Source organism: Notolepis coatsorum (genome assembly GCF_963971535.1).
Source record: "Notolepis coatsorum genome assembly, chromosome: 10".
NCBI lineage: Eukaryota > Metazoa > Chordata > Actinopteri > Aulopiformes > Paralepididae > Notolepis > Notolepis coatsorum.
The window spans coordinates 22,092,571-22,108,745 of NC_140174.1; the positions used below are offsets into that span (position 1 = coordinate 22,092,571).

A 16,175-nucleotide genomic window follows, 5' to 3' on the forward strand; every position below is an offset into this window, starting at 1 on the left:
TCTCCTCCTCTCCTCTTCTGCCGGAGGTAAGTGGTGGATAACTTGACTGCAACACTGGCATTCAAATCCAATGGCTTTGGCAATAAACGGCGTCGTTTGGCCAAGTGGTCTGGAGTAGGAATAGTCTCAGTCAGACTGGGTTACACTCCTCGGCTCAAATAAACAGGCTTGAGTTAAATTACCAACATAAAAGTGGGGGCTGTGTGGCAGCAGGGTATGTAGCATCAGCACTGTCAACACCTGGAGCTAACATGTTAACCATTTCCTCCTGCACCCACGCCCCTTACCCTAAACCAGGTGCATATCCTATTCCCTACGCCCCTTACTCTAAACCAGGTTCATATCCTATTCCCTACCCCTACACCCCTTACCCTAAACCAGGTTCATATCCTATTCCCTACCCCTACACCTCTTACCCTGAACCAGGTGCATATCCTATTCCCTACCCCTACACCCCTTACTCTAAACCAGGTTAATATCCTATTCCCTACCCCTACACTCCTTACCCTAAACCAGGTTCATATCCTATTCCCTACACCTCTTACCCTTACCCAGGTTCATATCCTATTCCCTACGCCCCTTACCCTAAACCAGGTTCATATCTGATTCCATACACCCCTTACCCAGGTTCATATCCTATTCCCTACGCCCCTTACCCTAAACCAGGTTCATATCCTATTCCATACACCCCTTACCCAGGTTCATATCCTATTCTCTACGCCCCTTACCCTAAACCAGGTTCATATCTGATTCCATACACCCCTTACCCAGGTTCATATCCTATTCTCTACGCCCCTTACCCTAAACCAGGTTCATATCTGATTCCATACACCCCTTACCCAGGTTCATATCCTATTCCCTACGCCCCTTACCCTAAACCAGGTTCATATCCTATTCCCTACCCCTACACCCCTTACCCTAAACCAGGTTCATATCCTATTCCCTACGCCTCTTACCCTAAACCAGGTTCATATCCTACTCCCTACCCCTACACCCCTTACCCTGAACCAGGTTCATATCTTTAGGCTTGTTTGAGATGTGAGAGCAAACCGGACCAAAAGCAGGAAAAGTCCTGAAAAATCACACTCCTAAAAGGCTGATTGGGATTCTGTTGACATTTTCCATATCCCAAATGTGTGATTTTTCATTATCATAAGGTTATTATTTTTGCTGCTGGTAAGGCTACTGAGGTGACAGTGGTCTGCACAGTGGCGCATAATTAATAACCGACAGTGAATTGGAAGACGTGTCGTATTTCATTTGCGGAAGCCAAGACGGGGATCACAAGATTATTTTTGTGCACATATGTTTGTTAGGATTAAAATGATGTCCAGTGAAAGGCTGACCTGCGTGACCATCACAGGGCACTTTGTTTAGAAAACTTGGTCCGTTTGTCACTTAGCAACGTGAAACATAACCGAACCGATAAAAACTGCAACAATATTTCACTGTTGGATTTGGACTGTGGAAGTGTTCCTCCTGAGGCCTCTGTTCACACCTCCTCTCCCCTCGCACCCTAGTCTTTGTTTCACCTGTTCACCCCTCCCCCTTTCCCAGAAGAAGCAAGCTCACAGAATTGGGGGGGGGTCTTGGTTCTCCAAGGCCTCTACCAAACTCCTGAACCTGAATTTGTATTTGATTGACAACGCTTTAGCAATACATTTGTGTCCAGTCAACCATGGAATATTTGACCATGTGCATAATTAACCTCTCCGGTTCCACCACAGGACCCCTTCAAACCGACGTTTGTGCAAAAACGCCCCTTCAAGAAGAACCATGCAGACCTCACGCTCTCATATCTGCCGGTTGTTGGCGCACACCGTCTCGCGTGTCATTAAAAAAAAAATATGCAGCCGTTTTTAATGTGCAGCTGCCCAAAAGCCCTACCGTACCCCTCTGCCGTATAGTCGGTATTGTGCGCCCAAGGTGTGAAAAGCCCTTGGATCTGCAGCAGAGCGACCCTGGACGTATCCTCTCGTCTGCCGCGGAGGCCCGTTGCCCACCCTCGCACTTCTATTTTTACCCCGCTCTCTTATCCGGGCTGATTGCCGCCGGATCGCATTGTGGACCGCAGGTCTGTCACCGAGCGCGCAGCCACTGGAGGGGGGGGGGGGGGGGGGGGTTGTATGTTGAACACCTGAATAACCTTAAGGGACTCTCGTCTCTCTCTCTCTCTCTCCCGCCCGGCCGGCCGGCGTTTCACTACAGAGTGAGTCATTCTGGAGGGGAAACATTCGCTGCGTTGACCTTGCAGCGGTGAACGTGTGTGGGTTTTTCTTTTAGAGGCGGGACTGTGCTCAGCCAACCGGGTCTCGAAATGGGAGTTTTATAGACCTTTTATAGACTTTTTATAGACCTTTTTATGGAGGATCAAGGATAGAAGGCAGGGTTTGAGGTCAATTCTATTGGAAGCAGGGTTTTTCTACTTATTCAGTGTGGATTTGGAATTCATCATTTTGATAGCTTTCCCATTAATAATTAAATGACAATGTTTAGTTTGAAGGATTATTCGTGGCTGTGTGCTTTGGTATATCCAGATGACCTTTCAATATAACACCAGAGCCCCAGATTTAATATTGATTGTTTAAGGGTGCAGCAATATGGCTGAAAGCATAATCTTTGGTATAGGTCAGCCCTGCTATGTAGTTCTAAGAGTACGTTCAACACTTTCTAATATTAATAATAATAATGAAAATGGGATTTATATAGCGCTTTTCTAGAAGTCAAAGTTGCTTAACTCAATCCGCGCCAATAACGAGTATACTCGTTATTGGGTGCCATGCGTTGAGCGCCAATAACGAGTATACTCGTTATTAGATCGTTTGATATTTTTCCTTTGATCCCCGCTCTACAGACCCGGCCAGAGCTCTCTGTGAATCACCGTGGCACAGCCACATACGCTGGAATTGCAATGCCAATCGAATCTCACCAGATGGCAGTATTGTCTACCTTTTGAACTCTGATAGAAAGGCAGCAGTATTGTCAATGAATGCACCGAGGCATCGAGGCTCGCTCTGTGGGGGAGGAGCTCTTCCAAAGCAATCGCTAGCAGATCCGATCGCATCAAAACCTATAGTGTCCCGTAACACGTGTAATTAAATATAAACTTGTAATCGCGATCGCCGATGGGATCATTGGAATTATTCGTTTTGGATTACCTTCTGGCTAAGGTAAGGACCCCCTATGCCTATTTTACTGAACGTGAAACATGTTTATGTAATGATCACAGTGGCTTACTGTACCGGTCATAAACCAGGCTTTTTCTAACGATCGGATTTTCGGCGTAAGACTACCCCCCCCCCCCCCCCCCTTGATGATTTTGTGAAGGTACATATGTACATGTTATATACCTTTTTGATTTGGTGGTTCAGGGAATGAATCGATTCAGGCTTATTGCACATAACGCGTCCTATCTCGCATTCTATGGAAAAAGACTGGATTCTTTCAGAAATGGGCGATGTTCCGCGTGTAATAAACTACAGTGTGTAGAAACGAACGCCTTTTTACATGTTGTACTGCAAATAGTGTCTTGTCAAATGAGCCATACCATTTTCCCCATAGCTATAATATAGAATATACAAATAGCTCCGCAAAGATCATGAAATATCGCGAAAACAGTCACGGAAAGCTGGCCTACTGACCGCAGGATGCGCGGCCAGCGTGGCAGTCAATGAGTTAAGACAGCCAAAGGAGCAAGTTGTAAAACAACTTTGTTTTCTATTACTGTCGGTGTATAGCATTAAGCGGTGTTGTGATTCGCCTTTGCATAATCTCAAACCGCCGGTCCGGCGTCCGCGGGGGAATAAGAGACGTTTTGTAGCCAAATCTAGTTTAGAGTGTATTTCTGTCCCATTAGCAGCGTCTCCCACAACCTCTTCTTGCCTCTTGGCTCCTTCCACGGAGGGACCAAGACGTGAGCCAACAGCAACAGGGGCTACTTTAGAGACCCCGTAATAGATGGATGTGGGGGGGGTGCTGGAGAGCGACGGGGCGTCCCGCGTATCGGGCTCTTAAGCCATCCGTCATCGGCCGTTTATGGGGTTATTAAGAGAAGCCATGGATACTAAACTGTTTGTTTTCGCTTCATGAGACTTTTCCGGTTCTGTTTCGAGTGCGCGGCAGGCGACGTCATCATTCCAGGTCGTAAAAAGAGCCACTTCTGAACACAAGATGCATTCATCCTTCGTGCCCGGTGTTGTTTCTCCTCCTAAGTGGCGGTTTTGAGACAATCGTTTCATAGCCGTAACGGTTCGGTCGCCCGAAAAACCCCTGTAATGAATAACACGGGGCGTGTGGCAAACGCAAGCTGTTCCAGATGGCACGGGTTCGTAGTCAAAACGCCACCGCCGTCGGCTCGCCGGGTCTTTGCGACGTAGTCATGCCAACCACCGCCACGACTTGGATGATGACGGTAATTATTTCGGAGCTCTCGCTGGAGTTTCTGAAGAGCCCGCAGAAATGCCCTTGAGCGACACATCCCCCCCTGTGTGATTTGTCAAATGAGAGAGGAGTATCGGATGCTTGTGGCTTTTTCCCCCTTCCATCACAACGACTCCTGAACACACACCGCCGTCTGAAAGCGCTCTAAACGCTCTCTTTTCCTCTCCGTGCAGGTATCGTCCGGCGACGACACTGAGGGACGGTGACCCCCCCCCCCCCCCCCCCCCCCCCCCGCCGGTTGCCAGGGAGACCTCTGACCCCCCCACCCCACACCCTCAGGCAGGATGGAGCTCCAGGCTGCCCAGGGGTTGCTGGGAGCAGAGGGGGATTGTGGGATGTTGTGTCTGCTGGTGCCCAGTCCGCAGAGTGAAGCGGTGACCCACGAGCTGGAGGAGCTGACCCTGCAGCCCACCACGCAGAAGCTGCCCCTGCTGAATGAGCGCAAGAATGGTGAGGGGGACGTGCACACACACACGCACGCACACACGCACACGCACGCACGCACGCACGCACACACACACACACACTAGGGCTGAGCCCAAACGTTTGAAGGTTCCGACCTTCGTTTGTTACGTTGGCACCCGAATCTTCAAACCTAGTTTTAAATGTTTAAAAAAAAAAAATTATGTATTTAAAGTGACGAAAGTCACGCACGGACACACAGACAACAGTCTAGTCGAGATGAGGAGGGGGTCACCGTCCATCATACATGATCAGGAAATGAATCAATCATGCAAAAAAATAAAACAGAGAGAGAGAGACTCACACACTCACCCGTCTTATTTCATAATACAACGTTTTACGAATGGACGTTTGGCTTAAACCAAGTGTATGCAGTGATGCTGAACTTAACTGTTACTTAACGTTACACAGTTATGTTATGCTCGTTAAGCTATGCACGTTTAGCTTGCTGACGTTTAAGATAGCAGGAGCCGTCGGCCAACAAAGATGTTGTTACAACAAATGGATTCACAAAATGGATTACCATCCAGACGTTATTGAAGCCTCCTGTGACCAGTAGGTAGGTACTACTACTTTTAATAACCATTTTTGACCGCAGCAATATTCGCATATGTTCTACGTTATGTGTAAATGTGCCTAAAGTCAAGACTCGACAGTACTGAACCAGAACAATTAGTTAGGAGCAAATTTTTTGCATGATTAAAAACGGAAGGTTCGAACGTCGGTTCGAAAAACCCTGCCAAAGTTCGAATCCCAAAAACAGGCTTCAGGGACAGCTCTAACACACACAGACACACACACCCTGACAAGAGTTCACACTGTATGTAGACGGGCGACGTTACTGTCTTTTGGAGGCTGTAGCGGAATTGCTTTTAAAGCTAGAGTGAAGATATTGGTACCATATGAAACGAGACGACCTTGGGAATCCATCTGTACTACTACTAGGGACGTGCATAGCGGTTATTTCGATAGCAGGCTATCTGTTGTTGTTAACAATTACAATTTTTGTTACTCCCATTCACCCATGCACTCACACATTCACACAACGACGGCAACCATGCAAGGTGCCAACCTGCTCATCGCGAGCAATTAGGGGTTAAATGTTTTGCTCAAGGACACTTCGACAAGCTGCCCGGGAGGACCGGGAATCGAACCGGGAACCACCAGATTACCAGACAACTGCTCTACCTCCTGGGCCACTGTCGCCCACTACCTGTGGGGCTTATAGTGATATGCTCGTCATCAATCATCCTTATTGATAATCAACACTACTCAAAGGATGGCAATAATAAGCCATCATACCATGTTGTTAATTTGTCTGAAACAGCCCACAAAACAGCCATCGAGCCATCTGCCTCTTTCTGCTTCACTGTCTCACTTTATTTAACGTTTTTACACATTCACACTAGGGCTGGGCGATATATCGAGTTGTTCTACGTGAGATGTAGTAAATTACTATATCGTGAACATCGAGTATATGTTGTCACGTCGCGGCTGATATGAGACTTGCTTTAGTGCAGAGCGTTCCTCTCATTTCATTATAGACAGACCAACGCGGACCTTAAATGACATGCAATTGTAATTTCATTACACAGACCAGCGCGGACCTTCAATGACATGCAATGGGCTAACGTTAGCTGCTAAGTTAAACCATAATAGGCTAAGCTAACTAGCGTTAGCTCTTAACTGCTAGCTCTCAAAGCGGACTCCACGACACTAGTTCCATTAGTGAGAAAAGGGGGTGGGTATATTGACGACGCTTGACAACAGAGGTTTAACGATAACTTCATATTTATTGGTTATTCGTTTCTTTCAATCTCCGTGTGTTCAACTTCCTGTGTTTACATTCGAGTGTGACATCATCGCCTACGGCAGCTTATACGCTCAAAACGCAAACTCTCTCTCTCTCTCTCTCTCTCTCTCTCTCTCTCTCTCTCTCTCTCTCTCTCTCTCTCTCTCTCTCTCTCTCTCTCTCTCTCTCTACATTCAATGATTTAAAGTGGCCAAACGTTACAGTATAAATACTAACTGGATAGTTGATGATATAAACATTTCATTATCTGAAATATTCTAAAATCATTAAGTCTGCTATAAGCCATTGTCCCTTTGTAAGGCTTTGTGTGTGATTATTATTTTCTCACAGTAGTGTGTATATATATATATGTATGTGTGTGTGTTTGGCTAAAGTGGATAGAAAACGCAGTACTGTGCAAAAGTCTTAGGCACCCAATAGTTTTTATATAAATTGTCTTAGATGTAAATACATTTTTTTATTAGTGTGTCAGTAGACTACTCTTAGTACATTTTCATTTAATAATTTTTTAAAGCATCTTCATGGTTTAATAATGGAAAAATATTTTGCAGGGACTTATTATAATCATCATATTGGCGTGACTGTATGCATCAAAGGGTTAAATCAAGCATTTTTAAGTGCTTTAGAGGAAATGTCAAAATATTGCGATATATATCGTGTATCGTGATATGGCCAAAAAATATTGCGATATCATTTAGAGGCCATATCGCCCAGCCCTAATTCACACTATAAAATCAATACAAAATAATATTGAACCGTTAAGCCTTAAGGTCCCCCTATAGGGGACTTTTATTTTCTTTATCAATAGAGACAGTATTAGATACCCAATTATCATATCATGGGGTATCATTGGAAAGCCACACTCATTGGCTACAACTAGGGCTGGGCGATATGACCAAAAACGTTATCGCGATAAAATTATAAAATTATTTTCATATAATTCGATATCGATAATTATCGTCGATATAATGTCTGTCAAGTTTAATTAACTTCTTATGCTGCTGCGAATGTCTCGAGTCGAGTTGATGTCGTCATCAGTCCGCGCACGTTAGCAGTTAGCCGACAAGCGGAATATCTCATGACAATGTAATAAATATGACACTAAAATACTCTCTTCCGCCACAATATATTGAAACGACGCCCACTGTATACCCCACACTACTATAAACGTGGCCTCAGAATTCACGCCACACACATACTCGGCACGTAAATATATAAAACAGTGCCGTGCAAGCTAGTTATCCTAGCCAGCCTGTTGTTTCTAAGCGAATGTCTCGAGGAGTCGAGTCGAGTTGATGTCGTCATCAGTCCGCGCACGTTAGCAGTTAGCCGACAAGCGGAGTATCTCATGAGACAATGTAATAAATATGACACTAAGATACTCTCTTCCGCCACAATATATTGAAACGACGTCCACTGTATACCCCACACTACTATAAACGTGGCCTCAGAATTCACGCCACACACATACTCGGCACGTAAATATATAATATAGCGCCGTGCAAGCTAGTTATCCTAGCCAGCCTTGTTTACTACTAGAGTCCTACCTCTCTACCCAGAGGTGCACCGCGGGTCTCCTTCACTGTCGGCCATCTCCTTCACTGATTGGTTGTTAGTTTGTGTGCTGATATCCAAGTTTGGAAAATCGATATATCGAAACTTTGCGACCACGTTTCATGTTTATTTCGAGGAAATAATTTATCGCGATAGTTATCGTTTTATCGCCCAGCCCTAGCTACAACCCTGTGCAAAGATTTTCGAGATCGCCAAATGATTGACTGAGCTAGAGCCCCGGGAGTCGGGGGTGGTAATGTGTACTTTTGCGTACTTTGGGGCACACCTCACATATCGGCATGTAACTCGAGAACCGCTGAACGGATTTTGTCACTTGAAAGGGCAATCGACAGGCAACAAATAGGGCTTTAATTCTATCTATATATTGTATTAAAAGAAATGCACACCCGAGCCACTAGAGGTCGGCAAAGAATCGTCCACATGTGGGCCCTTGGATGTTAAGAGGTCAATGTTTAAAAAAAAAAAAAAAATTGTAGCCAAGAGTAAAGACCATAACCCTATCAAAAACAGTAGTCAAAGTGTATATTTTCATTTTTACCGATGTTTTATACGATTTATCGGAAATACAAATGTATCTGAAAATGCTAATTATCATAAAAACCGCAAGGAAATGACTAAATCCAGATTCAACCCTGCCATTGGAAAGAGGAGCATTTCCCCTATCCATAGATGTATGATTTGACCATAATAAGGTCAAGTTCAAGGTCAAATATGAATTTATAATGAACCCTTTCTCTGCCACGCTTATATCCATCCTTGTAGCCAGTCTGCCAGCTCTATTTGTCTATGGAGATGTTCACCTACTTTGCAGGGCTATAACTTTTTAAATTATATTGCTAAATTGACATTACTATGGCCCATTCAACATCGATTAGCTATCGTTCAGGATGTAGGAACGTTTTACTTTTTCATTCACACATTCATACAAAAATACGGTCTAGAGTATAAATATGTTTTTATCGTTTTCTGCAGTATTTCATAGAACGTGAGTTATAGCCATTTATGCATATATTATATCATCAAATGCAGTTTGATAGCGATTGACGCCAGATTAAAAATGTCAATTGTACAAGGTCCCAGACGTTATGACTCATCATGCACGGTTGACCGGAGGCCAGGGGGGGGGGGTCGTTTATAAGTCCGTGGCCGACCTTAAATCATTCATGTAGTATGGGTGATATATAGATCAGAGCAGTTTGTATCGAAAATGGTAAACAAACAGGCTGAAACTCACCCCAGTCTCCTCTTACCGTTGGGTGATGAGCGTGGAGCAAAAAGATCGCTATTATGGGATGTTGATCTATGCGATCCATTTCCAGGTTGTATAATACTATATACATCCAAATAATGTTGTTTATTGAGTTATGGCAACGGATCGATTATCCAGTGTGTCAAGATGGAGTGCCGGAGGGAATAGGGAGACACACCGGTGTCACAATTATCAACATCCGGTTGTAACTCGGCGATCGGCCACCAGGTGGCGGTATTGCAGCGTTGGAGAGTTGAGCGGAGTCCTACAGCACCAGTCAAGGATCCATGGGTGAAATATGAATACCATGACAGAAATTTGAAATATTGATCTCAAAGACGCTGTAAAACGTCATTGGCAGATTACGCATGGCGAGGAATGACGTCTTAACACGTCATCGGCGGAGAAAGGGTTAAAATCGATTATCATTCATTACTGTATCTACAAATCCTTCTGTTTAATCATCTTCCCGCGGTTCATTTGCTTAGATTTTTTACACATGATCTCAATACGGTGGTGATGAGCTCAGTGAGCATTTTCTCCTACCCGTATAAATTTTTGATCAAAGATGCAAAAATCATAAATCATAATTTATATTCTCCTTTGTTTCATCACATTTGTATCAAGCCTAGTAACGGACACAATATTTCTGACACTGGAAATACATACCCCCAGGTCCCTAGATGTTCCTAGATACCAAGAACATGCTAATTGACCTTGCAGAAGTGGAGCAATCTTCCATTTACTTAGGCATGTACCTTTAGGCGAAATACGGCTTACAGATTAACAGGTTAACCATTAAGAATATGCAGTTGATTTAGAACAACTGGTTAATCGGCTAACCGGATATTCTTGCACATCCCTGATTGGTACCAAGCATGCCCTGCTAGCTCAATAACGCTCAGTTTTTTTTTTTTTTTTTTATCAATTTTTTTTTATTATTACTTACATGAAACAAGACAACACATTAATCACAATCACAATACACAGAACTTCACAGGAAAATAACAAAAACAATAATAATACAGAATATAACAATTTATAAATTATAAAGACAAAAAGAAAAGAAAACAGAGTTCAACCTTTTTAAATTTTAAATTCAAAATTCCAGGGTACTATCTAATAGATGACCAAATAGCGAGAACTAGCTAAATAGCTGCCCCCCAATAAAATCCCTAGTTAAATTCAAGACATCACAAAAGACAAGACAGACAAGACATTTCCTCCTCCCCCTCCCACGAGACCGCCGGACTCCCCCGAACAAGCACCCCAACCCCGCTCAGCCGCACACAGCGGTCCTGACCTTCTCAGCTGCTGCGAACCATAGGTCAATCCCAGCCTGCCCCACCCCAATCACCCGCGCCGTGGATATCTCAAGATAAATCACATCCAACAGTGTTAGGGACCAGTTAATCACTGTGAGCTTCTCAGGCTCCTTCCATCTCATTGCTATTAGCTTCTTCGCCGCTGTGACGCCCGCTAGGACAACCCTTTTCAGTTGTACGGATGCGGGTAGTGTTGTTATATCGTTCAGGAGTAGCGTAACAGCTGTGAATGGGATAGTTAAGCCACACAGATCTGAAAGTTTGTCCGCTATTGACCTCCAGAAGCGGGCCACTGGTGGGCAATCCCAATACATATGCATATAAGTGCCAGTGGCCTTTTGAGAGCACAAAGTGCACCGAGAGTCGGTTATCAGTCCCATAGCAAATAGCTTCCTAGGTGTAAGATAGGTCCTATGAATATAATTAAAATGAATTTGCTGGTGATTGGGGTTGTGGGAAGACAATGCCACATTTGCCCAAACATCATCCCAGTCAAACTCGGGGTCCAACTCCGGGATATCCACACGCCAGATTGTATCCAATGATACATTTTTATACGTGGACTGAATTAAGAGCGTATAAAAGTCTGAGACAAACCCTCTGGAGGTCGTCCTGTGCACTATGAGCCTGAGGAAGGGGTGTGGTTGCAAAGCTTGAGCCCACGGCACGCCATGCGCCCTCAGCGCTGACCTTAGTTGAAGGTAAAGAAAGAAGGACTCGCCGGGAAGATCATAAAATTCTCTTAAGTCCTGAAACGCACGGAGGCCGTTCTTATCATAAATATCCTCCAGAGTATGAACCCCCCTCCTTTGCCATTGAGGAATATTAACCGGCTTGTGCCCAACAAGTAATTGCTGGTTATTAAAAATTGGAGAGTCCAGGTGCCATGGGCATTTAACCCCACACGACTTCTGTACATTACGCCACGTCTGGATCACGTGAGTTATGATCGGTCCATACCTCAGTCAGCATTTCGAAATAGGGACAGTGGAGTACACCACATCCTGCAATCTTAGCGGTGAGACCGCCGCCGCTTCTAAGGAGCGCCAAGATACAGCATCTACAGGGTCTAGCCAGCACATCAGAGGTCTCAGTGAAAAGGACCAGAAATAAAGCTTAAAATCAGGGATTTCCTACGTTGAGTAGTAGCTCTTTTGATTCTCGGGCGTTTGTTATTCCAGATAAACTTAGATACCATCGATTGTACCTTGCGCCAGTGGTCTATTGGAGGGGGCAGGGGGATAGCGTAATTGATCATATTGAGCATCAATGGACCCAGTTGGTCCCAGAAAGCTAAATACACCTCGGGTGGAATACCATCCCAGCCTGGTGCCTTACCCCTCTGCATTTCAGCAATCGTCTCCCTTAGTTCCATAAGAGTGATCGGTTTCCCCAGTTCCTTAGCCTCTTCCTCAGAAATGTGGGGTATCTCAAGCCCGCCAATGAACGATTCAAATTTAGAGTCGTCGAGATTAACCTCTGAGCTATATAACTGTGAGTAAAACTCTTTAAAAGTGTTGTTGATCTTTTTCGAATCAGTAGTGACTGTACCCTGTCGCGTCTTGATCGAGGGGATATCCGAGAAATGATCATTCGAGCGTATTTTCATTGCCAATAGATGGCTAGGCCTGGAGCCGTGTAAGTAGTAATTTTGCCTTGTCCTATGTATCAAGAACTCGGACTGTTTAAGTATGGAGTTTATTTCTTTCTTGACTATCTTACGTTGTGTGTTTAGTCGTTCACTATAGTTAGTTTGCAAAGATGCGTATAGGTCCGCATATAATGTTTCCAGTCCTTCTAGTTTTTTTGACCGGGATTTACGCAAATTGGAGGCGAGAAGTGTGACATGACCCCTGATAAATCCTTTCAATGCGTTCCATAGGACCCTGGGGTCATCGACCGTGCCAACATTGATCTGCAAGAATTCAGCTAGTTTACTCAGAACAGAAATCATCGTTCTTTAATAAGGTTGAGTTAAAACGCCACCTGGGAGCTCTCGTGGAGAGCCTGCCAAAGGTTGCCACAAGGAAAATCCCCTTGTGGTCCGAGAGAGCCAGGGGAACCAATGAGACGTCGAAACTATCAAACATATTAGGGGACGCGAATGCATAGTCTATTCGAGAGAAGGTTTTGTGTCTGGCTGACAGGTGAGAGTAATCCTTGAGGGTGGGATTGGATAAGCGCCATAGGTCTGCGAGCCCAGTGTCCTGGGCCCACATCCTGAGGGCCTTAGAGGACCGTTTTTGGTCGCTTGTTTCAGAGGACCCGGACCTATCCATCTCCGCATCCCAGCACGCATTAAAATCGCCACCCACAATGAGAGCGTATCCAGTAAGTTCCAACATATTCTTCGTGATTGTATTGTAGAACGCTGAATCAAATGTGTTAGGGGCATACAATGCTATTATTGCCATCTTCCTATGAGAGAACTCAACTTTTGCTATAGTAATCCTTCCCTCCGTGTCCGACCACACATCCAGGACTTTGATATCAAGGTTACGTCTTGTAACTATGACGACTCCTTTCGTCTTATCATCGGCTGAGGATGAGGAGATAACGTGATATTGTCGATTTGCTAGCCTTGACACATCACCCACCAATAAATGCGTCTCACTAAGGAGAGCAATGTCAATATTTCTTCTCTTCAATAACCAAAGGACACTGGCACGCTTGTGTGGGGCGTTAAGACCCCCTGCGTTCCAAATTAAAATATTCAATTTAGCCATGGTCGAGTTTGTCTAAATGCGTAGAGAACATACCAGTGCAGCCAGGCTGAGTACAGAGGCGCTGATCCAGGTGGGACCAGACGGTCAATCCCAGGAGTTCAGAGGAGGAACAATTACACACATATAAGACAACAGTACATAAAACACAGAAAAATACCACCCCAGTTACAACCCCCCCTCCTTCTACTCTAAACCCTAACCCATCCGTCCTATTATAAACCCTCCTATACCCACTCTCCAATCCCCTCCCTATGCCCCATCCACTAATGATGGTCATCTTCCTATCATTTCCCACTGGAGTCATGAATCCAATAAGACACTCTCCACTCCGACCCCCCTCTAGATAAACCCCTGATTAAACCCCCACTAGTCCAATAAACACAAATAAAAATAAAAATTAAATTCAATAAAGATATCGGTCGAAAACCGCCGTGAGCCTTGGCCCTAACATGAGACAACTATAATGGAAAAAATAGCCATTATTATATAATAACTCAACATCAACCCTGTAACCATCTACTTCCGAGTCTGCATATTAATGTCGCAATGTTATAGCATAAATGGATAAAGGAACATTCAAAACAAAATTAAATTAAAGCATACCAGCAGATAGTCTAAGGTAGGATCGGATCACAGTTAAATTGCGCAAACAGATGTCATTTAAACAGCGACAATAAGAAGAAAGGGAAAAAAGGGTTATGGTCAAAGTGCACGCATGTAACAGCCCCTCTGATCAGGCACAACGGCTGGAATGACATAACCTATGTAAGAATAGAATTAAACACCTTCATTAACCCGGGGATAGTAATAAGCTATACCTGACACAACCTATCATATATTGTATATATATATTCAACCGACCTTCTACTACTGGAGCCCAAAGCTCAAAACAACCTGGATATAAAAATAAAAGCATACAAGAAGTTAGTTAAGGACCCGATCACCGTTGAATTGTGCAAACCGATGTCACTTAAACAGCAACAACAACCAAAATACGTAAACATTAACGGGTCTCGAATGTCTCGGCGCGGGCGATAGACACAGCCTGCTAGCTAGCCCGAGGCTAGCGCGTAAGCTAGTGATGAATCCGGCTAGCACGCTAGAATCTGTTTTGTACATTGTTCAGCTAGCTCGCTAGCTTTCATAGAGGCGACACACACGTACGACCATGAGGTCGGCATTAGCAAGTAACAGAAGTCATTGGGATGCCCCGCTAGTTTGGATGGGCAGTGGACAGTTAGCATGTCTGGGCATGACAACAAGCATTTGTGAGTAGTCCGCCCCATCAATGTATTCAGGCCCACATCGCCAAGTCACTCACCCGACATAGATATCAATCTACAGTCTCGGCTATCCCCCCGAGATATTCCTTTGGCTTTAGCCAACGACCAAAATGAACGCCGATCATCATCCTTACCCAGCACAGATAATTTCGCGGGAGCGAATAGCGTAGGCCTCAGGCCTAGTTTCCATAGCCTGGACATGACCACTTTGTATTCGCCTCTCTGTGCTTGAACCTCCGGCGTAAAGTCTTCGAAAATGGCCACTTTGTGATCGCCAAGACTTAGTTTACCCCTTCTGGCACGGGCCGACCGCATGATGAGCTCCCTCTGCTGAAGCCTGTTCAGCTTGACAATGATGGGCCTCGGCTCTTTGTTCACTCCAGGACTGGACCTGCCCGCTCTGTAGGCCGATTCACATACGGGAGGGCTGGGGAGGACATCTTTCCCCAGTATTTCCTGCAGCAATTCCGGCATGGTCTCCGAGAGACGGCCTCCCGCGTTGCCCTCCGGTACACCAACAATCCTGATGTTGTAGCGTCTCTCCCGGGACTGCATTTCCACAATTACCGACTGTAGTTTGGCAACTTCAGCCTGCCTAGCCAGCAGGGAGGTCTCCAGACCCGCCATCCTCTCGCCTTGTAGTGAGACCTCTGTCGTTAGCGTGGCTAGTTCGTTAGCATTAGCCGAGGAGACAACGTGCAGCGACTCCATCTTGTCTTTCAACGGGTCGACCGCCAACCTAATTTCCTCTGACATCTCTCGATGAAGGTTATCAAAAAATTCCGCCTGCACTTTTCTTTGTGTTTCAGCGAAGCGTGTCTCAAAGTCTGCATGGAGTTTGGTCATGACCGAGAGTACAGCTTCGCTTATCTCACTGATACCGGGCGACGGCGAGGTTAGGCCCGGTGGCAGTTTGCCGGCTGGGGTGCTCATGGATCTGGTCTCCACCACCGACATCGCAGAAAGTTGAAAAAAGTCGACGACAGTAGTTGAAACTCGACGACTCAACAAGCAGACCAATAACAAATAAAAATAAAATAAAGACTAATTGGGAGAAAAGTATATTTCGCACGATAGAAGGGAGCTCACGTGAAACACGTCTACTCCATGATCGCCTAGCTCCGCCCCTCAATAACGCTCCAAAGTTAGGCTAAATCTTGGTGACGGAAAAACTGGCATGGCCATTTTCAAAGGGGTCCCATGACCTCTCACCTCAGGATATCTGAATACAGCGGGATCTATGGCTTCCCACGTGCAGTTTTGGACAGAAAAACACGCCGTTCTTTACATGCAGTACAAAAT

General features: G+C 45.1%; 1 protein-coding gene across 1 annotated transcript in view; it reads left to right on the top strand.

Annotated features, from left to right (window-relative positions):
- Positions 1–4,724: 4,724 nt before the first annotated feature.
- The window catches only part of mrtfba (myocardin related transcription factor Ba), a gene marked incomplete at both ends in the record, with an annotated part of 57,076 nt that continues 45,625 nt past the window's right edge, over positions 4,725–16,175 (top strand). The window contains one exon of the mRNA XM_084322723.1: positions 4,725–4,890. Coding sequence (XP_084178849.1) covers positions 4,725–4,890 — 166 coding nt within the window. The remainder of the gene's footprint in view (positions 4,891–16,175) is intronic.